Raw genomic sequence first — 27,293 nt, 5'->3', positions numbered from 1 at the left:
CTGTACCAATCCCGATGGAGAGATTTGGCTCAGGCCTTCCTCCCAGCCTCTGAGTCAAGTAAGTGTGTGTTAGAAGTTCATCAGCTTGTGCAGGTGTTGGGTTCTGGGAAGTGCATGTGTGGCAGTCACTGGGCGTAATAATTGTCTCTGGGCACTAGGGGCTCTTAACCATGGTATCTGCACAACTGGTGGGTGAAAGAAAAAGGGCAGCCTTTGCATACATGCAATAAATATATGTAAAAAGACCGTGACCTTCTGTGCAGTGTATATTTTGTTGTGCATTTGTACAAAGCCTGATAGTAAAATGTGTATTTTTTTCTTTCTCTCTGAGTGTTTCTTAGTTCCAATAGTGTAGGATAATAAAAAATATGTATTGAGAATGTTATTGATAAACAGCACTATGGCTTTGGGTGATTTGTTGACTTACACTGTAAAACAGAAACCTCAGAGTGCTGTGTGAATGGTACATCCAGTTTGAGGTCAAAACTGAAAAGACTTCCTTCAGCTTCTGTTTTATTGCACTCAAAGTAAACAGCTGCTTATTCTTGCTAAGCCCATTACTTCTGCTGAATTCCTTTTTTGCCCCACTAGAGTGGGGAAAGCTCACGGCTATTTAAGACAAGCTCATCCAAAATACAGCAAGATGTGAGTGGAATCATGTTCTGACTGCAAGGAAAATGAGTGTGTTTGGGGGAAAGGTATCTGTTTGTTTTTAACCAATCATTTTCCAGGTATAAGCACTGTGTAGAGCTTTTCACTAGAAAAGGATTCACTTTTTTTCTCAGAGTGGGTAATTTCTTTCAGGGCACATTGCTTTCCATGTGTGCCACTTTTTGCTGTAGAAGTTGCTTCAAGTTTCTTCCGGGTAAAATCATTGCAGATGCATTATTTAAATTCTGAAGCTGAGGGTGGGGATAATTATCTTTTCATTTAATAAGTGGAACCCATTGAAATGTGCAGTATTTTCACCCCTTAAAAGGGTGAGGAAAGGAGAAGTGAAGGGAAGGAGGACGTGTCTGTGTGATGTGAGTTGGATCTGAATCCTTTTTATGGGCCTGCTCATGAGTAGTTCAGTGTGACTTTAAAACAAATAAGTTTAAGGATTTGATCATTGCAGGGAAGACCTTGAAACTAAGCTTTTCAAAAGTCATTGCGTCAATTTCTCCCCTAGTTATTGTTATATCCTGGGAAATAGATTTGAGTTTGTGTGTTTCTGGCAGCATTGGTTTTGGTGGTGAGCTCATTGATGCTGGTTAGCATGTTGCTGAGAAGGCAGAGCAGTCAAAAGAAAACAGGTTAGTGCTAGTATCAAAATGGTCTGCCTGCTTAGGGAAGGGAAGAAGCAGGCAAAGGGAAGTAAGTGGTAACATCAGGGGATGTTCTGTAGAAGTGATCCTTTCAGGATCCATTACTCATGCTGATCATTGCTGAGGAAACTGAAGCCTCATCTAGTTTATTTTTAAAACATTTAGTAAGTATCCTGTTGAAAAGTTAGAGTGAAGTAAAGTAGTATGGTAAATCAATGCTTTAAAACTTGGTGTTGAAGCTGGACTGGATTCAGGATAGTCTTTATGTGTAGTTTATTTCTGCTCCCATGTCTTTTGAGCTGTGTCTGTGCTGAAGGATGGTTTCTCGGTGCTCTTCCAGGCTATGCAAAGTACAAAACTGGTTAAAGTCCCTTGTCCTGCTTTATAGGACAGGAGTGAGAGGCAAGCAGCTCAGATTGTGTCAGGAAGTGGACCTTTTCTGTGTGTAGTAGTAAGTGATACCTTTTGAATATGTCAGTAAAGTTTGCTTTCCTTCAAGGGCAGATTGTCCTGATGGCAAGGAAATAGATCTTTTCAGGCTGCATTAGGAGCCTGGTTAAGGTGTCTGTCCTGTGGGGAGGGCAGTTCCATTTATTAGGGCAGTGGGGAGATAGGCAGGGATTTGGTTGCTAATTTCTGTCCCACAACATAGTATCTTTCCAGTATTCATCTCTTGGATTTCTTCAGTCTTAGGCAGCCCTGGAGAAGGTTCTTGTGCCCTTGCTAATAGAACCTCTTTGTGGTATATCTTCAGTGGGTGAATGAGGCATTGGGATAGTTCCTGGTATGGTTCTGCTGTGGTGACTGCTTCTAACACTGCTGCTGTCACTGGCCCAACCTAAATCCAAAACCAGAGACATGAAAGGCATTGAGAGTGGCGGGTCATATTGAAGTTCTTGTTTGTGAAAGTAAGCTCAGGATGTGATTTAAGTAGCTGGTCCCCTCTTTATTGAAAGGATTGTTCAAAGTAGAATGAGAGTTTATGGTGCTTTGGCATGGGCTCACAGTTAAGTTATATAGTTTGGGATATGACAAGTGTCATAAATATGACATTTTACTTTGAGAAACTTAAAGCTATATTTAAGAGAAAGAATGTGAACTTACTGCCTATAGTTCTCTTTTTCTGACTGCCTGTGATAGTGAGTGTTGACAGATAAATTTTAGGGATCAGAATAAGGCAAGATATTTTGAAGATGCAGTATCAAATTTATGGAAAGCTCAAGTAAATATTTTTCTTGCTTGTGTTTACAGACAGCTCTGTTCCTTAAGGATGTCGTGGGTTGTTCTGTCAAAATGATATATATGTAATCTTTTTTTTTACATGTGTCCAATCTTGTTTAGCAGGCCTCTTTATAGTTGAAATGAAAAGTGCTTGGGAAAGGAACAGCTCATAAAAATAGGAGACAAGAGTTATTGCTTTCTATGAAGTTTATAGTAATATTTTGTTTTCCTAGCATGTAGTCCTAAATGTGGTCTAGAAATGAGGAGGAGCATGAATGTAAGTGATAGAGTAAAAGTTACATGAAGGTACAGAGAATATGGAGTACGTATTCTGTAGATAATTTTGATTGAAATATTTGCCTGTGATTGGTTACATCTGTTTTTCTTTATGGCTGAAACCTTGTAGTGGTTTTCTTTTTCAAATTTCAGCTGAATTTCAGAGAGATGGGAAAAAGTTGCATGCCTTACAAGTTCTGGGCAAAGGTATATTCTTACATAGATGGGACAAATAGTAGAGCTCTTAAGTTTCTTCAAAAGAATGTTCTGATTGAACTTAGCAGGCGTCACAGAAGTGGCTTGTGCTGGTAAATCTTAGTCTTAATATGTCTGCAGAGCTGCTCAAGGTCTACTGCATTTCTTGGGCTTTGATTCATTCTAAAAACATTTTGGAGGGAGAACCTTTGCACCTCACAGATCTTCAGAGTAGAAGGCAGCAGTTACCAAAAGCTATTGCTTCCTGAATTAATTCTTACTTGTGTGTTGCTTGTGTTTGTAATATCAAGTGTTTTTTCCATCTGATGGGTGTTTGGTTGCTGAGTGTAGTAACTCTGGTTGGAATCTTGTATGCAGCAAGTTGTGACCTTTCTTACTACTTCTTGGAGTGAGTTTGGGAGAAAAGCAGCTCTCTATGGAGCCTGAGATAAAGGGGGTGTTACTGCTGGCAGTGCTTCTAGCAATCAAGTTTTGACTGTGCAGGCTAGGTGTGAAATTGCAGGGCTTAAAAGTACCAGAAGATGTAGCTTTTGTTCTGTAGAGTTAGTAAATATTTCATCTGAAACGTTTCTTCTTTAAAGCACTACAACAACTGCATAGAATGACAAGCAATACTGATCTTGGAAAGCTCTGATGTGAGTTCAAAACTCATTTGTAAGGAAGGAAATATTTAACTACTGAGCCATCAACAAAATAAATTTAAAAGTTGTGTGATAAATAAGTCATAATGCAATCTCCTAGCTAATTACCAAATGCAGAAAATGCATTTTGAAATACCTAATGAAATAAGGACCAGGAGTGAGTTCTGTCCTGAATAAAATATTTTATATTTATTCTCAATTTCTAGCATCTAAAATTACTTTTGAATGTTTTGAAACAACTTTTTAACTTCAAATGGATTTGCAGCTTTTTTTTAGTCGAATTTTTAAAAAGGAAATTAAGATTTTTGGCAAGATGACTTGTCTTTAAAAGTCTTGCAGTGATGTCTCTTGTGACTCTTTTGGGGGAGAAGGCTCATATTTTTCAACCTGTATATGTGCTTATGTACTTTGAATTCAAGTCTTATAGTAAAAATTCTGATGTTCTAGCTGTAAAAGCTCTCGAAAATTTCTTAAATTTCAGCTCGTTAAAGCTAAAACAGTACTAGTGCACTTTCAAGGAAATAAATGCATGGAAATTGAGTCATATGAAACCACAGTTATAGAATTCTGCCTAATGCATCTTTCCATTAGGTTTTTGTTGTTGTTGTTGTTTTATTTATTGTGACCCTACTGAGGATAGTGAAAAGGTTATTACATTATAAGTCTCTAGCATGGTTGAGAAAATCTTAATGACCTTTGTCATATATGCCTAAATTATTAGACAAAGGACTTCTCATTTTTCAGACAAATTTCTCATGCTGTCTGTAGCTCCCTAGAGTGATACTTCCACCTCTTGTTAGGAAAATGGAGAGTATTCTTTCTGTAGAGTGCATTATTTCATTTATTCAGGCAGACTAAAACTGGCATTAATCACTAAATCCATCTGTCAGAGACCAAACTGGAAAAGTACATTTATAGTATTTTATAGTATAGTTATAATATAGTATAGTATAATATAGTGTAGTATGTTAGTTATTCTCTTTGGGCCAGGTCAGTACATGATCAAATGAAATGTGATTTGCTTGGTTTAGATTTTGAAAACCACTCTTACATTCTTTCTGTGCTAACATTGATTTAGGAGGTGAAATCCAGATGGAAAATAAATGATCGATTGAGACAAAATTCAATACAATAATTAATTCAAAATCCAGAACTGTCTCGTCTACCACTGAGCAGACTGTACTGGCTGTTTGTTGTATAAATGGTGCTATCTATCCTGTACAAAATATGAACATGGAAAGTGTAAACCATCAGTTTTTACTGGCTTGCTGAATGGAGAATAGACCGTGGTGTCATTAGTACTCTTGAAAATTTATTTATGCCAAATAAACCCTAATTTGGATTACTGACAGTACAAAGTTGTTTTATTGCTGTAAAAATAGGATTTAACTGTTCTGCTGAGAATAGAACTCAATCTTAACTTGGCATTTGCAACATTAAATCTTGCTCTCATTGCCTCTCTCTACCAGTCCTGTTGTCAAGACAAAATTAAGTGTTAAAATCGTAGCCTCCCTAATGTGTTTGTCCAAACTCAGAAAAGAGCAAGTAATCTAAGCAACTTTTCTATTCTTTGTTACAGAGTACTTTGAACAAAGTGCTACAATTTTACACTACTGTCATCCTCAGCACTTCTATTTCTGTACTTTCCTTTAATGTTCCAGGGGATTTATAACTGCAACTGAAATTCCCCTTGGGTTGAAACCTGGCACAGAAGCTCTCGTTATAAGTGAACTTTGTTTTGCAAAATTAAAAGCAAAGCATCCATCAAGAGGCTTTCTTAAACATAGAGGAAAGCAAAAAAAAAAAAAAATTATGGTTGCTCATCAATTTTATTCCCACTGCAGGAAAAATCCAACTGACATTGGAAATCCCAGAGGTGTGGGTGTGCAATCAATAATGATGGCAGATTCAATGGAATATGTTTCTATTGCATTTAGAAAACTTTAAATTAAAGTCTTAATTCCTTAAAGTGCTGAAAATTCATTGCCGAAGTAAAAGGTGCAGCTGCAAGCTGCCTGACAAAAGTACAGTGATAGTTGTAAACTTGTTCCCAGTGCCTGAGCAGCAGAGAATAAGGTGATGGTTGGGTGGGTATGTGCTTCAGGTGAAGTACCTGTAGGTCCTCAGCTCCCTGGAAAAGGTTGTTGTCATGTTGAACTACCTACCCAGTGGTTGGTTGTTTAATTTTTATTTTTCTTTAAACAACAGCCCCCTTTTTTTTCTGTGGGAATTGAGACCTTATGTAATTTTGTAAAAAGCAGAAAGGGCATTGTGAGCCACAAGCCATTTTCAGATATGGAAGATGGAACAATTTAATTTGTTTAAACATGAAATATCCAATATAAGTTCTGAGAAACTTTATAACAGTGACTGGATAGAGGAGAGATCCCAAATTAACAGTGTCATTAATGATGTCATTTTAGGAAAGCCTGATGAAGGTCAGTTTCTTTGTTACTGGGTCTGACAAACCCTTTGGCATCTGTGAACATTCAGCCCAGTCATAGCATGTATCATCTCTCATGCATTTGGAGAAGGTGAAGTTGGGATGAGAAGGGCTGGGGTTTTGATTTTGTGGTGTTAGGAAGGGGCAAAGTAGCTAATGTGCAGGAAGCTGTGGGTTTTAGTCTCGTGGATTTGAAATAAGTATTCTTTAAATCTGATACACAAATAGCCAATGCTTTCACTGGGGTACTTTAGCATCCCAAAGCACTTAACAAACTGTCCTGTGTTTGGGGATTACTTCACTTATTTCTTCACACAGAAAGAAACACTGAATCTTGTCATCCTTTAAGGGTGCATCTAATCTTTATGATTATCACTTGACATATATTTGATACTGTATAAAAAAGGCTGGGAAGCTTACAAGTGAAATCACAGATGTGGAGGTATGAAGCCTAGGCTGCCACGAATTTTCCTCTGCTTAATTGCTTTATTGGACTTGTGCCTACATAGAATACCAGGTCTGAAAGTCACTGTTAGGCAGGACAGAGGACATGTGATTTATGCTGGCAGTTGAGGATTTGCATAGAAAGAAGCAAGTCTGACCTTCTGGGCTCTTAAGGAGAGGCTTTAGGAGGAATGAGGCAGTTTCTTACAGTAGAAGAAGTAAGATTATAGGTTCAAGTCCAGAATGTAAATGAAGAATATTGTCAGAAAGGAGAAACTGGAATAAAGTGTTTAGAAGCAAGAATGGGAATATGAAGGTTTAGATCAGGAAATAAATACTATTTTCACTTGAAAATGCACAGAGAAAGTAGTAGCTACAGCTGCAGATTTTAGAATTATTTCCAAAGTGTAGTGTCAACTGAGATAGTAAACTGCTGCTGAATCCATGACTGTGAGCTTTAGATTCCTCCAGCTTCTGTTCTGAAAGGGGGAAAAGATTGCTTATAAGTTTGAGTATAATGGAGAAGAGTATTTACATGATGTATTTCCTTATGGTAGGGGATTTAAAAAAAAAATTGTCTTTAGTGAGTAGAGTAGGAATGGTGAGAAGGAGCCGAGTTGTAAAATATGTGATTCTCTGTAGGGGGACAGAATATAAGTAAATAAAGATAGTATAGAAAGTAATCTTACCCCTGTGGAGTTGCAGCTGGGGTAATTATTAAAGATTGGGAGCAGGCCTGACTTTAACAGGCCACAGCTGTAGCCAATAAGAAGAAGAGTGTTATAAAAGAGTGGATTGCTTGGTTGGGGGAACCGGAGTCAGTTGGCTACTGTGAGAACAAGAAAGAATTGGTGCTTGGAGGAGCTGCCTGAGAGAAACACCAAAGAGGTATGGAACTCTTGCACTAAGGAGACAACAATATGGAACCTTTGCAATATAATGACAACAGTTCTCTGAAGGGATTTTGAAGTTATTTGTCCCAAACTTGTTCAATTTCATTAATAATTTTTTGCAAGATATATAAATATATTTTTATTTGATTGCCCTCTCCCTCACAGTTGCCTTTCTTGGACTTTGTTTTGGAGTTTTGTGTTTTGCTGCTCGTTAACAAAATGAATTCCTGACTCGGTGAGCGGTCAACTGACAGACTTCAGTTTAAGATTATATACTGTAATTAATATAATGCCAAGTACAAAAGTAGAGTCTAAAAGGCCTAAAAGCAGTGATGGTGCAGGTAGGATTTTTGGGTGCTTTAAGATGACTCTTTAGAAAGCAGAGCCATATCGGGGCATTTGCAGTGACCAGTCTCATGTTGGTATTGACCTACGAGCAAAATGAGCTGAGACTGGTTGCTTGGTGTTGGGATTGCTCCTGTACTGTGTGGGTATTTTGAGTACTTATTGCTCTGCTCAGATTGAGGTAGCATGGCTCTTTGTGTGATTGAGTATGCTGGTATCACTTGTTAGTACAAATGTGGTGATAAATGGAGCTCTTGGTTTCAGTGTCATAAACGTAATTCTGTACCTTGTGGAAAATGCTGACTCTGACTGGATAGGAACTTGCTTTCTGTCATGCATGCATTTACTACAGCACTTGTGAAATGTATAACCTTTAAATATACTGAAAATCTGAGCATATAGCTGAACTTCTGGTCAGGATTATTCTCAAAATATTGTAGCCTGTGGAAGAGCATGAGGTACACTCTGAAATGCTTGTATGCAGTCTGTCACACTTGTTTAGTTCAGTACTGGCAGCCCTCTCTGTCCATAAATACATAGCTTCTATGAAACACATTATAAATCCACAAACAATAATTTGCCAGGTCACAGTAGTCCATAGCATTTGGGTTAAACTCCATTGTAAGGTCAGTAATCATGTAGTGTGATCAGAACAGGTGATTGTATGTTTCTCAGTTTCTGTGAGAATTCCTTTAGGACTGATGATTTGATGAATTCATACGAAGCTTTTCAGCTTCCTTAAGAGTTCATTGAAAACTGTTGGCAGGAACGGAGTGAGCTACCTTGAAATCTCACATATTTAACTTCATTTTTAGAAGAGTGGGTGTTGCCTCTGCTTGAGTTTACTTTTTCAGCTTGGAGATGGTGTTAAAATATGACAGAAAAATTGCCACTAAGCCTTAATGGTGCTCCTAGTCAAGCAGTCATCATGAAATTGTATGAAGTGCTTGCTTGTTAAGGGCAGGGACTGTCTTTGAAGAGCTAAGAGGTTTTTCTTAGTTATATATTCTTAGGCTCTGTGCCATAATCTAACTCTCTGTAATAGTACCTATTAAAGTTTGTGCTTCTCCAGTGGTTCTAGTGAGGAATGGAAACTCATTCCCAATTTAAGAGGCTATACAAACCCCAAATAATCAAAAGAATATTGTACAGTAATATCTGCTGATGTTCCTGAATCCTGTTGATACACCTTCCTGCATCCCAGATGCTCCTGAGGGAGTCAAAGCAGAAGCAATCTCTGTACAGTCCTTCTGCCACCACTGCAGCCCCGGAGGATTATTATTGAACCTGCAAGCCAATAACTTACACAGTTGTGTGCATCCCATTCCCCTACTTGTCTGTCATGGATCCTTAAGAATGAAAAAAAGGACATGTAACTGCTGCCTCATTCTTGAAACAATAGTGTAAAACGAAACGTTGAGACAAAGTTATTGGACTCAACCTTAGCATAGTTATAGACCTTCTCAGATGATAATTTCCTGGATATGTTTTTTTTGATTGCTATAGATGACTGTGCTGCCAGAGCTGTAGATATGGTAGATGTTCATTACCAAGCTTGCAGCAGGTCCAGTGAATTGAACTCAGCAGATGTAACTAAAAAAGCAATGGACATGCGAACACAAGAAAAAAAAGCTATTGGAAAGAGTTTGTAATCTTGTTAATGACACCTGTCAGTGTTTGAGCCTTAAATGTTACTTATGGATATGTATATGAGAACCCAGAGTTTCATCCTCTGTTAACTATTTCACATTTTCATTAGTGAATCTCAGTACCATGCACACTTGTTCACTGGCCTCAGTGATTAGACAGACATGCTGGAGTCTGATAAACTGATATTTACAAGACTACTTTCAGCAGCTCCCTGTATCATGGGTGTGATATGTCATACACAATCATATATTGTGATAAGATATCAGTGAACTGAGAACTGGAGTTACTCTAGAAAACATTTCTAACTTTATTTTAGCAACTAGGAAATCTCAAGATTGAAAATTTTCTTGCAAAAGAGTTTTGAGAAAATTAAAATTGGTGATTACCTGACATGTCCATGCTTCACTTTAGACTATTTTCCTTTTTAACATTAAATTGAGAGGGGGGGAAAAATTAAGTAGTTTTTTTTTGTTTGGGAAGAATTCTCAAAACCATAAAAGAAATGTGTGCTAAATACAGTTAAAATATGCTGTGTTATGATTAAATGTTTTTGAGTAGTGAAAAAAAAAATCCTCAAAAATTCTGGTCATTTCTGTTAGATATTCAGCATGTTCTGTAGAACCAGTAGTCTAGTATTGAGCATTTTTCCTTTGTAGTATTCCAGTAGCAACTGTTAAAAGTTTTGAGTTGGAGGAAAATTGGTGATAGCAAACAATGTCTCAGCCATGGTGGTCTGTAATGAGCTCTTTTTTTCTCACAGCTGGATTTGTTAATACTATCTTAGGTACAAGGCTGACCTTCAACTAAGATAAATCTTTGTTTTGGAGTAAGTGTTGTCAGTGATATCCACCATACTGGAACATTGTATTGCTAGTGAACACAAGCAGTAATAGTTCATATGCGAGGAAGACAAAAACATAATGCCACCACTCACTTTGGGTAGCATTTTGCATCCTCTTTGTGTTTATGTAGATGGCAACAACTGTAACCCAAAGGAGCACTACTTATCTTTGGGAGAAGCTGCTGAGCAGGTTTGTCTCTTGGGAAACTGAGAATACTGACTATTCTGAAGAAGGGAAGACAAAGCTTTTCTTGCTGGCTTTTCCGTAGTCCCTGGAAGTTGGCTTGTCTCCTTAAGCAGCATATAGCTAGTATGTGCAGATAGGTCTTACTTGTTTTAAGAAATTAAAGTAATTTTATTGCTGTAATCCAGAAAGTACAGGCACAGGATTCATATTCAAGACCTCTTTTAGTTTAGGAGTTCCACAGTTGTGGTTCAGAATGTTTCCAAGGTACATATTGGTGCCTCATATCTTACGTGTCCTTATGTTTTATATGAAAAATAAATCTTCTGATCTGGTATACTGCTGTAGCCTCTCCTTCCTATTTTCTTTTCTCTCTGAGGCACTGATGGGTAGGAAAGAAGTGTCAATTCACAAATTGCCAGTTGGTGTAGAAACTTACTCAAATACATGCTTTATATTCAACTTGTTGCTCTTACCTAGAATTATTTACATGTTCTTAAGATCTTGACCACATTATTTAGTTGAAGTGAGGAGATAGTTGAATCTTGATGTTGATTACTGGCTCCTGGGAATTTTTTTTTTAATTGGACTAAGGCAACTTACTACTTTCCCATCTGTACCATGTGGTAAACACTTTCTTTGCTTTCTGTGATGGCTGCTGCAAGGCATGACTTAATATTTGAACTCTTCACTGACCAAAGCTGGGCACTGTTGATATTGTGTGTTTTTAAGCAAGGAGAAATCGGTAAATAGCCGAGGTAAAATTTGCATAGTCATGGATGGCAGAAATCCAGGTTCTGACCCTGGCCTCATCACAGTAGGCCTGTACACTTCACCTGGTGGTCTCTTTTCTCCCTGCTATAAAACATCTGAAAAGTAAGGTGGTACTTTTTGTTTTCATGTCCATTTGGTTGAAAATAATGGGGAATTGATGAAAATGTGAGCTACTTGTGCAAAGGATGGAATTTGACAAGTGTGTTACTTTTCATAATGTGCAAATTGAGGAAACAGAGAGAGTAGCCAATGCTTTTGAGGTAACCGCTCACTTACAGGGTATGGAAAGAATGAAACTAAATACTGCAGCTTAAGGACCATGAGCCCCTTTTCTTTGTGACTTAAAATAATATTTTGCAAGCTGTTGATGTACCAGCTGTACTTCTGTAACATTCCAGCTGTGTATGTCAGTACACATTTTCAGATAGTTCAGACTACAAACCCAGTCATGTTTTCAAAGTGCACAAAAGCTTCATTTCCTAATGACTGCTGAGTTTGTCATTTTACTCTTCACTGTACTAATATTGCAAAGAAAATTAGGCTTTTTTTAGGGGAGCCCTCTAGCTATGCCTAGTGTTTACTCTTCTGTAACTTAAAAAAAAGGTAAGTTGGGTGGAAGAAGATGGTGGGTTTTTTTTTTCCTGTGATAGTTTGAAACTGAAAAAGCAACTACACTTTTATAGCTCCACATGTCATGAAAATATTGTGTGTGTAAAGTTAGTTCAGCTGCAAGTCTTTTTTAACTCTGCTCATGTCCTTCCAGCAGTAACATTGCAAGCTCTTTACAGGATCAAAAAGGCTGGAACATGGAAATGCAAAACCTGGGAGGGTAGTCCAGTAGTTTTTCAGGAATGGTTAGTTTGGCATAGTACACTTGGAGGCATAAATGGATGTATTGAGCTTGTAGGGGAAAACTCCACATTCAGTGGACCTGCATAGGTTAGAAGATTGCAAACCAGTTTGCTTTGCTTTCCTTTGAAACAAATGGCATTTCAGAACCTAGTCTTGATAAAACAGAGAAGGTTTATTTTCCTGAAAATTCCAGTTGATGGTAGGTCTGCTGCTATCCTTGATAAATGGAAATTTTCATGTATTACTGCATTATGTGTTTTGGAAATAGTAATTTAGAAATTGTGCTTCACTGGTTTTCAGGCAGTTAAGAAATTCAGACCCTTGTAATTTCATGTGCTTTTGTGAAAAGTCTTTTTTTTTTTAATGTTTTTTTAAGTTTCTCCTTTCTGTATTTTGACTGCAAACAAATCTCCCAGCTTTTTTTCTCATCAGCTAAAGTGAGCTCCTTGTGTCCTTACTGGCTGGCATATTCTCTAGTCCTCTAACCATTTTTATGGTTCCTGTCTGAACTTTCTGCAATTTACCACGTCTTGCTATTCTGTTCTGCAGGGCCCTAGCTTAGAAACACAGATGGTGGATGATGAAACTGAGCCTGCAAGTGAAGAATTGCCCCCTCATCTGCGGGAAGAGCCTCCCGAAGGTACAGTGCTGGCACTCAATGTAAACTCTTTGCAATCAATTGAAGAAAATGTTCTGGCCAAGAAGTCTGACTTACCTGTCTGACTTGAACTGCTATCTGCCTGTTTTCTGAGAGGGGTAAAGCTTTGTCAGAGCTGACAGTTTAGCCAACCTCCCAGCCAGAGGTCTAGCCAGCCCCTAAGCCTTCTTTTGCATTCAGAGGAAGGCTGCTGAGGTGCAGACACAGTTCTGCATTCTCTTTAACAATACGGCTTCTGATTAAAATTGTCCTGCTTGATCATCCTGTCATCAGGCTTAGGAATAAAATGCTTCCTCTACTGTCTTATTTGTGATGTTTTGTGTCTTCATTAGGGGAGACTTCCTAAGCAGTCCTCTTTTCTCTCTTTACCTCTCTCTGCAGCATCCTGCTATTGAAATTGTCCCCAGCAGAGACTTGTCAAAGTTAGGTATTCTAGTGATTTCGTTTCTTTTCACGGTCTCTCTTGGAAGCCAGTTTAGCCATCTGAGGAGGTGGCAATGAAATGCTGTCTGTCAGCAGGAGGCTCAAAGATGCCAATTTTAATTAAAAACCTTGTTTGCGATGACATGCCCTGGATTTATACAGGGAACAGATTTTTTTTCCCCACTGTGCAAAAGTCACAGACATTGAATATATGCAGAAAATAGGTGTTGCTTTCTTTTGAATAGAAGCTGCTAACATTGCTGCAAGTGATGATACATCCTGAGCTTTGTCTTCAGTTCATTGGCTTCTAAAACACAATCACTCATAATCACTGTGGATGGCTTAAACGACCCAGAGAGTGCTGAGATTCTTATTAGCAACTTACTGTTAAAATACCATGACATGTCTCTGGGAAACATAAATGTGTTTTATATTTTTCCTTTAAGAGAAAAAGATGCTGATACAACATTAATACTGACAGCCATTCTTAAAGGGAATATGAGCCAAGTGGATGGTTTTAGGAAGTTGCTGCTCCCATCCCGTCTTGTTGAGCATTCTGTTAAAGTTTTCTTATTAAGTTGTAATTTCTTGTTCTGCCATTTCATATACTTTGTGTTGATAATTACAGTATATAGAGGTAAGTGAAAGGTAGGTTTCTTTTGCAGCTCTTATAAAGCCAGAAGTAAATAAATGTGGAGAATGTTGTGATTATTCTATAAATACTTGGAGGATATAATATTAATATTCCCTTCCCCTCCTTACTTTGTAAGCAATGCCAAGTCAGGATGTAATGACAGTTCATTGAAGTAAGAATTCTGGTCACTAGCTGAAGCTGATGATTACATGAGCCTGGAGACTATATCCTGGAATGTAAAACCTATCTTGTCTCATCAGTTTATCAGGAATAGGCTTAGATTTTGGACTGTGGCTTTTACTTGTATAATCAAAAGAGGTTTTTTCAATGTGGCTCAGTATTTTTCAAACTAACTTTTTAAAATGAAAGCAAGTTCTTCTGCCTGCAACTCTGCTGGTTTGAATGACAATGAAATATGTCGGTGTTAACATTCTACTTCTGTGACTTATTGGATGGTCTGGGAGAAGTATGTGGTCTGGATATGCCCACTTTGCTGGTGTGAGGAAAAAGAACTGTAGCAGTTGAGCTGATTTGATTAAGTAATGACACAGTAGATAGTCTGAGCTCAGTATGTACCTTTTGAATTTACAATGACCTCAAGAGTAGCAAAATAGGAGGGATGTTGAGAGCACAACTGAAACTAGAGTCTGTTTGGCAGAAGAAGTGGAAAATTTGTCCTGAAGGAGAGCAGTCAGGATTATGCTGAATTTATAGCTGACTTCGGATATTGGTGGAGTTGAGTAACAGAAGTGTTCCTTAGAAGCTGCTGTCTACCAACACAGACCTACCAGAATCACTGTAAAGAACATGTAGTTGCAGGAATCATTGCAAATACCTAATGGAAAAAAAAAACTCTGAAGTCCTTTGACTTAAATATCATTCAGGGTACTATCTTATCTTTGCTGCTCTTCAGATTTCTTATTTCTTCTGACAGCACTTTCCTAGTTAAATCAGATGCTTTGCAATACGTAAAACAGTGTTGTTGTGACTACTGCAGTCTTGTTTCCTGGGATCTATGAATTGGAGACCATGTCTGCTTGCCTTCTGGTAATGAGTGCATAAGGGATGGAAGGTTCTCCAGAGTCTCTGTCTAGCACTGAACCATTTTTTTCCCCAGATGGCATCATAGTAACTTCATTTCCCATCTTGCACAGCATATCTACTGCCCTTCTGAAAGGAGAGGAATTGGAAGCACTGTTCTATGTACATACTGCAATAAAATAAGTTTCCCCTTCATGGACTGTCATATTTTTAAACAGTGCTGCATAACAGCCTTCTACAAATAATGGGACAATTTTACATGTCCATCATGTACATAACTAAATGGAGTAGGTGTCTATGTGGGTAACAACTGGTATGGAATGGCAGACGTTGGTCCCAAGTGCAGTGTGGCAGCCTGGCAGCATTTGAGGCAAGAGACATGCCAAGGCAGGGCTGGTATCTGTGTGTCACCTGAATCTCATTGTTTTGCTGCTGTTAAACTTAACTTTTTTTTTTTTTTTTTTTAATTAAACTAAGTTAGAGTAAATGAGTTAGAAGTGCAGCTCCTGCCGGATCCCGTGCATGGCATTAGATGCCCCAAGGGGCTTTTCGAAAGCTCGGTGGCGAGGTTGCGTTCGCGGGGCGGCGCGGCCGCGCGGGGGCGCTGCAGGCCCGGCCATGCCCGGGCCCCGCCGCCCGCAGAAAGGGCTCAGAGCTGTCCGCTTCTCTCCCCGAGCTGCTGTGCGGTGTCGCAGGGGAAGCTCCCGCACTCTGCCGCAGGAAGGCTGTTTAGGCCCTAGCGATACTTTAGCTCTTGACATCGTGATCCATCTGCCAAATTCACGGGGGTTTTTTATTCTCCCTTCATCTTTAGTATCCCTGTGATCCTTGTGACATAATTTTTTTTATCCCCTCATGTGAAAGGGAGGCACAGGGGAGCAGTAACAATTAGCATCTGGAGTGCTGGTGTGCTTAGCACTTCACAGAGCAGGCTGTGTAGGGCAGATTTGCCATCAGCAGCCGGTGAAGGGCAGTGGGCTCTGCAGAGGAGCACACTGCTCTAAATGGTATGAACTGCTTCCTTTGCAAGAAATTCACCATGGCTTATCTGTGCTGCCACACGTCTGAGCTACTTTCATGTAGATTTTGTGTGATCTTGGATGTTAAATGGCAGTGTGATTGCAGTGAGAGAACTAGATTTAGTTACTCAAGTACAGCCACACCTTGCTGTATCTGTTGCCTCTTTATTCTCCACTTCAGAGTTCTGTTGCTGATCATTTAATACAGTGCAGTGTTAATTGATATGATCATTTCACTATTCTGTCCTTTTCCATTGAATTAATCAAGAAAAGTGGTAGCAATGAAATCTGGTGGTGATTAAATCTTCTGTGACATTCTCCATTAGGATATCTCAGTATATTCTTTGCTGCATATATCTCCTATTTATTACACTAATTTTTGTGGGAAAAGTAGCTTTACTCTGTCAAACTGCTAAAAACTGTGCATTTCAGGAGTGTCTGTTTGTTGATACTGAGGCATGGCTGTAGTTTGTTTTGGCCTTGCATTACTAAGTAGTGCTGCATATACTGAAGCTCATTTCAAGGTGGTATGGTCTAGTTGCAAAGCTATGCCACTGATTAACAGTGATAGTCCCTGTTGGGAGTTTACAAATCAGTGTGTTTTCTTCCATGGCCTTTAAGTACTAAGCATGAAGATTTTATCAGCCAACCTACTATGATCAGTTTGGCAATAAGTCTTAGTCTTGTGTCTGAACTGTCTGCTACCTCTTCTGTAGTTTTCAGACCCAGCAGAGATGTTCCTTTTTTGTTGGAGATTAGGCCTTATGGAGTAAAGTTTTATTAAAAGCAATGGGTCTTAGCAGCTCCGCAGTATATAACAGATCTTGGGAAATTTCATTTCCAAATAACTGTGGTGTTCTTAATTCAAATTGTTTTACACTTGCTGTGGGTGAAGAATACACAGAGATAGTTACTGTAAATCAGATGATTTGCAGGAGTTTAGAACCTAGTATCTTGTGTGAGCCTTATAATCTGCCTCCATGGATGCATGTAGTCTTTGCTGTTTTGTATCTTCTGCAGGATAAATCTATATTGCATGCTTGTGTGGGAAGCTTTAGGACTCCTTATCCACAGTTTGAGAATCTCCAATCCAAAGAATCTGGGAGTTTTGTGGGTTGCTCATTCAGGATTGAGTTTTGAGACCAGCATTTGACTGGTCTGTATGGATTGAACTAAAATAAAGTACAGTTGTATTTCAGTTGGGGTACTACCATCCATTTGAAATGTCTGAAATTAATTAAACTGTTAACTTCATGTTGGTGTATTCACTTATAAGAATATGAGTTTATTGAAACCAGTAGATGCCAGAGGAATGTGCCTTTTCAGGCATCTCATCTGCGATGAGACCTTCAGTTGAAGTCTATGATACAGGTGTTTAATTTCAAAAAGGTACATGTCTATAAACAGATCCAGTTTTGATGGCTGGGTGGCACTTTTCCAATTATTGTTGGGCCAAATGTCTGTTGCAATAATTGCCATACCAATATTTAAATGCTGCAAACTTTATCTGTTCTGTTTTGCATTTTCTTATTGCAAGTAATATTTAATGTGTCTGTCTCCCAACAGCCCATATCCAAAGAACCTCAAAGAAATGACCCTGGAAAATGAGGCAGTTAATAGCAGTTCAATTTCCTTTCACTATCAAGCTTTCTGCTAAATTCTGTTGCCTTTTCTGGTGTAAAGTAGCTTAACAAAGTTGCCTGTGTGCCTTAGTGTTGTGTACTACATACCTGGGTAAGTATGTGTGTACGTAGTCTACCAGACCAGTGTCTTGAAGTTCTGTGAAGCTGGCAGATGCAAAGCTGTGGTATCTGCTAAGCCTTCCTCTACTTTCCTGAGTCGAACCACTCTCTTCAGTGTGCTGCCTCATGACATCCCACAGTCAAATCCTTCTACAGAGGGCCTCTTTAAATGATCTGCTTTTTTTGTCCAATTGCCAGTCAGCCTGGATTGACCTCTGCAGTTCTGTGGTCATGTAACAAAAGCAAAAGACTGGGAAAGGGATGGCTATGATCTATCCCAGCAGTGTGGCCTGGCAGCCAGGAGGGCCAGCAATGCCCTGGGGTGCATCAGGGGCAGCATCACCAACCAGGCGAGGGAAGGGATTGCCCCACTCTGTTCTGGCACAAGCCAAATCCTGTGTGCAGTTTGGGCACCACAGTGTCAGAAAGACATTTAACTATTAGAGAGCACCCAAAGGAGGGCCATGAGAATGATGAAGGGCCTGGAGGGAAGCCATATGAGGGGAGGCTGAGGTCTCATGGTTCCTTCAGCTTGGAGAAGAGAAGACTGAGGGGAGATGTCATCACAGGCTGCAGTTTCATTGTGAGAGGAAGAGGAGGGGCAGACACTGAGTCAGGGGAAGTTTGCATTGGGTATGGAAAAGGTGCTTCCCCCAGAGCATGGCTGGGCACTGGAACAGGCTCCCCAGAGAACTGGTCCCAGCACCAAACCTGATGAAGTTCAAGAATTGTCTGAACAGTGCTCTCAGGCACATGGTGTGATTCTTGGGGTTGTCCTGTGCAGGGCCAGGAGCTGGACTTTGATCTTTGTGTCCCTTCCAACTCAGGATATTCTATGATTCTTAACTCTGCTGTTGACTTTGTCTGTGGCTCTAGTCAAGTAGTTTGGCCTTCCTTGAACCACAGTATTATTTGTGTATGAAACAGAAATGATTGTTCTTCTTTATAGATGAGGATGGTGAAAAAGCAAACTAAGTTTTTGGGCTTTTATAGGTGGAAGATACTTGAAAATTGAATCAGAAATTGTGATCGTAATGTATAAATAATACAACACTACCTGGTACATAACTTGTCAATTTCTCTCTTTTTTCTTTGTTTTGGCCTTTTTGAGTCCTCGAAAAGGTGATTGGACTTGTCAGATAGCTTTAAACAGAAAGGCAGGTTTCTTAAAAAGCAGAAAAAGAAATTAGCAGTGAGGCTGTCTGTTCTTTGGAACGGGGACTTTATGTACCTGGCGTGTCCTCTCATCTGTAAAAGCATTTCCTGAGCTACTTCTGTAAATGCCCTGAGGCTGAAGAGCAATGTTTCAGTATCATCTGTCTCTAAGGCGTGATTCCTTGCAGCTGTGCTCTTCTGTTGGCCAAACCAGTTCTTGTTTCTGCAAAAGAAATGACCTGTAGTGTCAGCTCAGTCTTGTGCACAAAGTCTGACTTAGTATTTCTGTTAGATTATAAAACACTTTCATATCCATCAAAAGTTCTAATGTGTTTCTATTAAATTTATCATCATTGTTTTAGTAAAGCTGGGGCTCTTCTTTAAATTCTCCATTGGCTATATTGGCTTACTCATGCTTTATTTAATTTAGTTCTCTGGGGGAAATTGACAATCTGAAATGTGATTAATGAAGTGTCTGTGTGTACCCCTTTCTCCCTCTCTCAGCCCCCACTCATCTGTATTCCTGTTGGTGTATGCTTGTTGCTGACAGCAGGCATCTTCCATTCAGCAGCTATGTTACATTGTCTTCTAGAAACAGCATGAAAGCTATTGAAATTGTTTTTATTCCACTCCTCCCTATGTCTTATCCTTTCCTCTCCACTATTTTCATATGATTTAATGAGAGGTTTCTTTGACAGCTCAGCATCCCTTTTTTCTAGCCTACTCCATGCCCTGCAAATCATTCTGTCACTAAGTGTTGTATGTGTGCACAGCAATATGCTGTTAAGGGCAGCGTAAATAGCCTCCAAGTGCCTGGTGGGTTGCAGAAGAAAGGTTCTCATAACTTAAGTGTGGGAAACCTTTTATCAGTGGATCTTGTTAATACAATGATATTGTCAAGCGTGTGAGTAGCCATCTGGTTTTCCCTGTGGGCTTTTGCCCATAGGATGGGGCAACAGTAGTTTTACCTTTTGCCTGGGGACAGTAGCTGAAAAAAAAGTGTGAGATCCAAATGAAAAGATACTTCAGTGTGAAAGGTCAATGGGAAGCCTCTGTCAGAAGATGCATCTTGGTCAATTACTAGTGAGTGTGGTTTTTTTCTAGCAATAGAGGTTTGTACTATGTATCTTATTACCTGGCTGAAGTAGCAGACATTTGTCACTGTTTTTATACTGGTTAGAGATATATGAAATGGTGTAAAAGAATATATGTTCTTTTACTATGTATTTTTTATTTAGGTGGGCAAATACATTAACATTAAGATGCAGACAATTGTTCTTAAATAGATGTTGTGGTTTAACCCAAGTCAGCAGCCACTCACCCATTAGTGGGCTTGCAGAGGGAATTGGAAGGATAAAAGTTAGAAAACTCATGTGTTGAGATAAAGACAGTTTAATAGGAAAAACAAAAGCTGTGCATGCTAGCAAAGCAAAAAAAGGAATTAATTTACTGCTTCCCATGGGCAGACAGATGCTCACCCATCCCCAGGAGAGCACGGCCCTGGGAAGACAAACATCATAACTCCAAACATCCCCCACTTCCTTCTTCTTCCTCCCACTTTATATGCTGAGCATGATGCCATATGGTCTGAAATATCCCTTTGATCTGCTGGGGTCACCTGTCCTGGCTATGTCCTCTCAACCTCCCATGCACTCCCAGTCCCCTCACCACTGTGGCAGTATGAAAACCAGAAAGTACTTTGGCTGTTCTGTGTAATCCCGGCTCAGCAATAATAAAAACATCTCTATATTATCATCACTGTGTTCAGCACAAATCAAGAACATAGCCCCATACCAGCTGCTGTGAAGAAAATTAACTCTACCCCAGCCAAAAGCAGCACAATCAATCTTTCAGGCTTGTAGCTATCAGTGCTGTTTGGAAGCTGAAAAAGGAAGCAGTTCCTGCTTGTTCCTAATGGACTAAAAAAAGAGTCAAGTAAGTCTCGCTTTTACATATAGCTACAGTCTGAAGTACTAAATAAGAATGAGCAATGCAGTAAATCCAGGTCAGGAGTGAAATTGAATCAATATATCAGTGTGTTAACAATGATGATATCTTGAACTGCTAAACTATCAGAGTATTATAGCAGGCAATTAAATCATAAGGTCAGTACATGAGGCTGTTAATTCTCCTCAGAACCGAGGGAAATGCCCAGTTAACATTTCATAAACATCTGTAGTCTCAGCCTGCTGCCTGCCTTGATTTCAGCTGTTTGTGAACAATTTGAACCACTACTTTATTACCACTATGATTGCACAATTGCATCAATCTGGCCTCATCTGGACTGATCATTTTGGATCACAAAACCCAACCTTATTCTGAGGAATAGGTTTTTTCAAAAAAACGGTTTATGAACTTATGAATGAGCTGTAAAGTGAGAGTTCTTGTGTCAGTTTGCTCGTTTTCTAGGATAATATTCTAGGAGAAAATAATATAATTTGAAACTGGGTGGAATTTTTACAGAAAGTGGTCTTGCACTAGTATGGACATATGTAATTCTATATCTTCTTTATTTTGTGAACACACTGAAGACCAATGCATGTTCCTTATTAATGTTTTGGATTATTAAACTATTGTGATACATTTTTTGACATATTATGGGGAATCTATCCTCTTTCTATCTATCTGATACTTGTGTGGTGAGAGAATTAATCTAATGCTATGTTTTGTCTCCTGTTATGCTCCCTCTCTACCAGTAACATACTACTGGTTTCAAGTTTTGCCCAAAGTATGTAATATTCAGTAGGATATACCTGCTCTAAAAAGTTTAGGTAGCTTTATATTTTTGGATCTTGTATTATGAAAAATGAATGTATTTTTCTAGTTGGCATCCAAAAAGAAGTAAGTATTCTTTATAAAAAATATTACATCTATTTTGCAAATAATGCTAAAAATAAGGTATTTCTGTGAGTTGTGAGAGGGTCTTGGGATATAGGATTGTTAAATGATTATATTGGAATAGTGTTACAGTTGAAAGAACAGATTTATGGTATTGAACTACAACTTACTTAATTTCTTTACAAATGAGACTTCAGTTTTGGAGTTAGGCATTCACCTAATGAATACCAGTTCATCCATTTAAGATTCTAAGGAACGGGCAATGTTGTTGACCTCTACTGTTTTTAACTTTCCAAAACTCAAATTTTACTGTAAAGGTATAATAAAAATAATAAAGGTTCTGTCCTGTGCAGAAGTTCAAAGCCAAAACTCTTGTTTAAACGTTTCCTTCTTCTTTCCCCATCTTCCCAAATTCTCTGGAGATTTGTGTGTGGTAGTGATGTGTTCTGGGTTTTTTGAGTGAGTTGTGTTTTTTTTGTTTTTTTGTTTTTTTTTTTTTTTTGTTTTTTTTTTTTTTTTTTTTTTGTTTTTTTTTGTTTTTTTTTTTTTTTTATTAGTTTGTTTTCCCCTAAAAAGGGGAAAGGTTTCCCCTGTATCTCTTGGATACAGAAGTGGGATAATTCTAGTTACTTATGTGAACTCATCCTCTTTGGCTGACCCAGCTGTTCATGTGTATCTAGCACTGGAAAGTGTAATTTTGTAAAAGACCCGATGCCTCCCACTCACCCCTACAAAAGGCAAAGAACAAACCTCCAAGATTTAATTGCTAGTACAATATGTTAAAGTTAGGGCTCACTTTGGGAAATGCAAATTGAGACTCTGCGTTTGGTTTAGTATTTTTATAGCTTGAGAATGTTACTGTTGTTGCAGTATATTGTTCCTAGCATCTTGAGAGTTTGTTGGTTTTTTTTTCCCTCTAAATATTAGACTCAGTTGATCAGGGAAGTGGGTTAATTCTTCCAGTTAATGGATCTTGTACTTTTACATTGAAAAAGGATGAAAAAACCCTCATTTACGAAGTTTGATTTTTGTTTAAGAATCCACTTTATTTAGAGAAATCTGTTTTCTGTGATATTTGGAGATCTTTAAAAGATTGTGACTACCTGAATCCAGCTCTAATGAAAAAACAGTTTGGTCGCTGGTTTGAGCTTAACATGTGCTCAGACTCCTTTAACATGTGTTTCGGCTCCTCAAAGAGATATTCTGCATTTGACTCTGGCTGCAGGTCACCAGTTTCACCCCAGTGCATGGCCACCTGTGCTTGGGTGCCAGCACAAAAGCTGCTGAGTGCCCATGGAGACATAATGCCTCTGTCTGGAGTGGGTGTAACTGGAGTGAGTGAACCTTCACATCGTTCCCACAATGCAGAGACTGAAGGATGCCTTGTCCAGCCGAGTAGTACCTGTTGTGTGTCGGTGAGCTTGTATGGACCACAAGGACAGGCTTGGGGTCTCCTGTGTGCGCTGCAGAGCTCACCTGGCTTCCCCGTTGTTCTAGCCAGGAACAGATGCAGCTGCAGGCATCACTTGAAACCTCTTTTTGATAGCATGCAAGAGGTCAGCTCTTGATGTTCGTGTTTCTAGCAACCTCAGTGTGTAGCACAGTGATTAAGATAGTGAGGAAAGCAGAGGGATCTTGGCTTTTACTCCTCCTGGGTCTGATCCAAGTAGCATTAATATGACATGAGACGTTTTGTTGGTATTTGATTAACTCGGAGGCTTGTTCTTGTTTTGTGTGACACATTGTAAGTTAACCACCCGGCATGCCGACATGTGCGATTAAAAACAAACACTTAAAACTGAATTGAGGAGCGGCTGCCAAGCGTGCCGCAGGGAGGGGCTGGCGCAGCCTGCCCTGCACGGCTCCTCTGGGACAGGCTTCACCCGCTGCTCTCCGGAGCTTGCGTCGGCGCCTTCTCAGGTCACTGCTGAATTGCCGATATTTGTTCTCAAACATTTTATTCAGCTGTCTTGCGCAGTTAAACAATCCCGACGAAGTGTGGGAACTGCAAATGGCAACTTAGAAGCGCGTTGCTCAAGCAGCCCGCCCTCGGTGCCGGCCGCTGTGTTTGGGGCTATCGGCCCCTGCGGTGTCGCTCGGCGCGGGGCGGGGCGGCAATGCCGGGCGGCTCCGTGGCCCAGCAGGGGGCTGCCGAGGGCCGCCCGCCCGCCCCGGGCCCGGCGGCGGCCGCGGCGCTGCCGCTTTTATCCCATCGCACGATTGCACTTGCGTTTTTCCTCAGCTTAAATTCCGGGACAGCAAGAATGGGTCTGGGCTTATTTCATAATTAGCTAATTAATTTCACAAATAACTCTTGGAGAGTTAACAAAGCTTATTTTCCCTTGTCACTGCCTTCTCTATTACAAGATTTTCAACCTCGCCTGCTTGTTAAGGTCCTTGCTGTAGAAACAATTCCTCGTTTCTCAGTCAGGAGCAGGGTGTTTTAAAGGTAGTGTTGCCCATACAGGCAGCTGGGTTTGTGGATGCTGAGCATCCAAAGGAGTGAAAGCCATGGCATGCACAGTAGCTGTTCATCTTGCTAACCTTTGGCTTTATTTTCAGACCTGAAATGAGCTTTCACAGTGTTAATGAGAAACCTTCGGCTTATTCAGTGGGCACTTTCCATAACACTTAAAGCAAAATGTGCCCTCCGACCTGTGCACAGATGTGCAGTGCCTGTGGAAAGTCACAAATCCTCTTGAGTGGAAGTGCTGCCCTACGGTTCTGCGGTGTTGGGTGGGCTGGGAGGGCCTCTCCCAGCACCTCCTGCACTGGCCAGGGCGCGGGGCTGTGGTTGCTTCAGCACACGGCTCCTGTGCCTGTGACAGGGCTGTTCTTGTCAGCCGAATGCTTTTCTTCCAGGTTGTGTGTAGAATTGTTCCTGAAGTAGAGTAGTTCTTTAATTGATTATTGACTCTGTTAGAAAGTATTTTGGTGAAGGGCTAAGCAGACCTTATATAAAGCTATCTTGTTCTTCTGCAATATCAGTATCTGCTTTCTTTTCATTTGAGGCAAATACCAGGGGAAAAAATACCTTTAAATGTACCTGCTAATTCCCAAGTTGAGATTTTAAGCCTTTTGTGTGTAATGATTTTTTTTTTCCCCAGAGGAACAAATTTTATGCTTGCAGATCAAGGACTGACTAGATTAGAGGGAAAACAGCAGCAGCAAGTGAACTGCTGGGAGGGCACACACACACACACACACACACACACACATATTTTCCTGCTGCTGTCATGAATTACAGCCAAGACCAGAAATCTGTAAAGACACTTAAAGTGTGGAGCAAATAAGAGTGTTTCCAAATAGTTTGAGTCTCCATGACATACCAGCAGTTATTTTAAATGTCCTGTGAATTTATAGTAGCTTCTGGCTAAAAACTATTTTCAGAGTACTAAAGCAGAGTGTTTTTTCACCTGACTTCTTGCAGTACAAAAAAATTGAGGACTTGAGATGGAGCTATAAGGAGGGTTTTGCAAGGACAGCTTGGAAAAAATATTCTGACAGCCTCTCAGAAGGACCTAGTTGGAGTCCATTAGTAGTCATGGGTTTGATTTGAGATCATGAGAAAGCTTTTAGTTCAGAGAAGCCAACCATCCCCTGCCCTCACTTTGTCCTGAACAAGCTCTTGTTCTCAGATGATCACTTGAGCTACATTGCTTTTCTCTGCCACACTGGAAAATGGAACTGTGAGTAATGAGTTGACAGTAAAGCAAATCTTCAACCTTTCTTGGAGTACCTAGGATATGTTTGGGCCACTACAACTGATAAATAGGGAAATGTTAGTCTTTGAATTGCACAGCAACTTTTAACTGCAACTTTAGCTCGTGTTGTTAAAACTTGTCAGAATTTTCCTTTCAGATTTTGAAATCTATCTCTTGTGGGGCAACTAGGAGTTTCAAAGCCTTTAAAGGGTGGGTTTGAGGGGTGTAAGCCTCACCCCATGTGTTTTTCCGTTTCTGAGAGCCGAGTTTGGAATGGACACTATTTGAGCTTAAAGCTGTCTTCATTGTTACAGGCAGGGCAAGATATCCTACTTTGCTGAAGAAAACAATGTGATGTTAAAAACTAAAGCAATAAATACGTGCACAGCTGAGTGACTTCAGGACAAAGAAGGAGGAAGTACAGGAAGGGAAGGAGGAGATAAGTAAACTGACTCTGGTGAAGGTCTTGACAAGAACGTAATAATCTTAAATGAGATTTGTCCCCAGCAGACACTGAAGACATCCTGACCTTTTTTAACTCTGATTTATTCATCATGGGAATGGATTTTGTATGTCATCTACTCTGTGACTGATGGGCAGGAGTAATTTCTCTCTCAATACAGAAGAGTACACTGTGGTAGACTCCATTTGCCACACTGACAGGAGCAGAATGCCATCATGCCATCAGCCACAGAGTTGGCTTAAGAAATATTTTCCTTTTCAGTCTTGCACTCTTAATGTGTGCCTAATATATGTGTAATGGTAGGATGGGGGAAAGGCTACTGAATTGTATGAAAGTTGAGTTATGAATTTCCTCTGCTATCTGAGATCTGCTCAGATCACAAGGAAAACGAGCATTTATGGCTTTACTTGAAAGAATTCAAAGAGGGGAAAAAAAAAAAAAAGCAGTGAAGACAATTTCACACACAACCCCAATCCAACTCGTGCTCTTTTCCCTGTAACATAATTTTGACTCTTTTCTTGCAAATACTCTCCTATCTGTAGGTTCTTTAATCACAGTGATCCCCATATCCTGAATTTGCTTTGCATGACAGTCTTGTCATGTGGATATCATTGAAAGTAGAACTGGTCAGCCCTTGGAAGGAACAGTTATATCTTTTGTTTCAAAATACTGCAGACAGATCATTTTTCACTACTTCTTGTAGTGGGGCAAGAGTGGGAAATACAAGAAATGAGATGACAAGAAAATAACCTGTCAATCAATACCTGCTAGGTGTGTTTGGAGAGGCAGTAAAATATATTCAGGAGCCCAGTCAGCATGCCATTCATACAGAGAGAATACTGTGGGGCAGAAAGCTGCAGGACTTGGGGGGTTTTAAAAAGGTTTGCACAGCTGGGCAGCAAGTTGTTGTTTCTCTGACATGTTTGGATTTCTGTTGCTGGCTGATTTGGGACTTGCTTGGGATCTCAGCTTCTTCATTCAGAAGTCTTTAAAACTTTTGAATGAAATGTAAGGCAGGTGTAAGACTGTTGCACAAAACCTGTGGTATCTGAGGAAGTCAGCCTGCTTTTTCTGGAAGGTTCTTGAAGTAGAGGCATGTTTATAGTGATTTAAGAAACTGAAATTGTTAATAGGCTGATTTTTTTTTTCCTTTTAATCTTTTTCCAGGGTTACTCTGGTCTGGTTGGCTGCAGAATGCAGTGAACTAACTTAAGTCTCAGTAGGGGCAAACTGGTCAAATAGCTTGAAACAAAATCTTTGTTTTACCGTCCTCATTTCTAGGGATTTTTCTCTAATGACACATACATTAAATGTAACTGGTAGTCTCTGAAAAATACTGATCTTATTCTCTTTATCTCAGCAAATCAAAGCTTGTAATGTGTTAATTTCACAGGACCCTCTAGGTCTCAGCTGCATCTTCTGAGGTTGACTGCTCCTTATCAACGTCTGCTGTACTATTATTAAAAATAGAAAACTTTTGCATACTAGGAAATAAATATAGAAATGCCATCCAGTATACTGGACTTCAT

The 27,293-nt window shown here is 39.6% G+C and overlaps 1 protein-coding gene across 2 annotated transcripts in view; it reads left to right on the top strand.

Annotated features, from left to right (window-relative positions):
* The window catches only part of LOC132074730 (transmembrane protein 263-like), a 199,642-nt gene that overhangs the window by 995 nt on the left and 171,354 nt on the right, over window positions 1-27,293 (top strand). The window contains exons 1-2 of one of the 2 annotated variants that reach the window (XM_059474715.1): window positions 12,182-12,286; window positions 12,637-12,727. In XM_059474715.1, coding sequence (XP_059330698.1) covers window positions 12,284-12,286; window positions 12,637-12,727 — 94 coding nt within the window. In that variant the 5' untranslated portion in view covers window positions 12,182-12,283. Of the gene's footprint in view, window positions 1-12,181; window positions 12,287-12,636; window positions 12,728-27,293 lie in introns of those variants that run through there. The other variant, XM_059474716.1, reaches the window with a different exon arrangement.

This window comes from Ammospiza nelsoni, chromosome 6 (genome assembly GCF_027579445.1).
Source record: "Ammospiza nelsoni isolate bAmmNel1 chromosome 6, bAmmNel1.pri, whole genome shotgun sequence".
Classification (NCBI taxonomy): domain Eukaryota; kingdom Metazoa; phylum Chordata; class Aves; order Passeriformes; family Passerellidae; genus Ammospiza; species Ammospiza nelsoni.
Note: the sequence above shows the minus strand (reverse complement) of the source record. Positions and strands in the feature narration are given on the sequence as shown.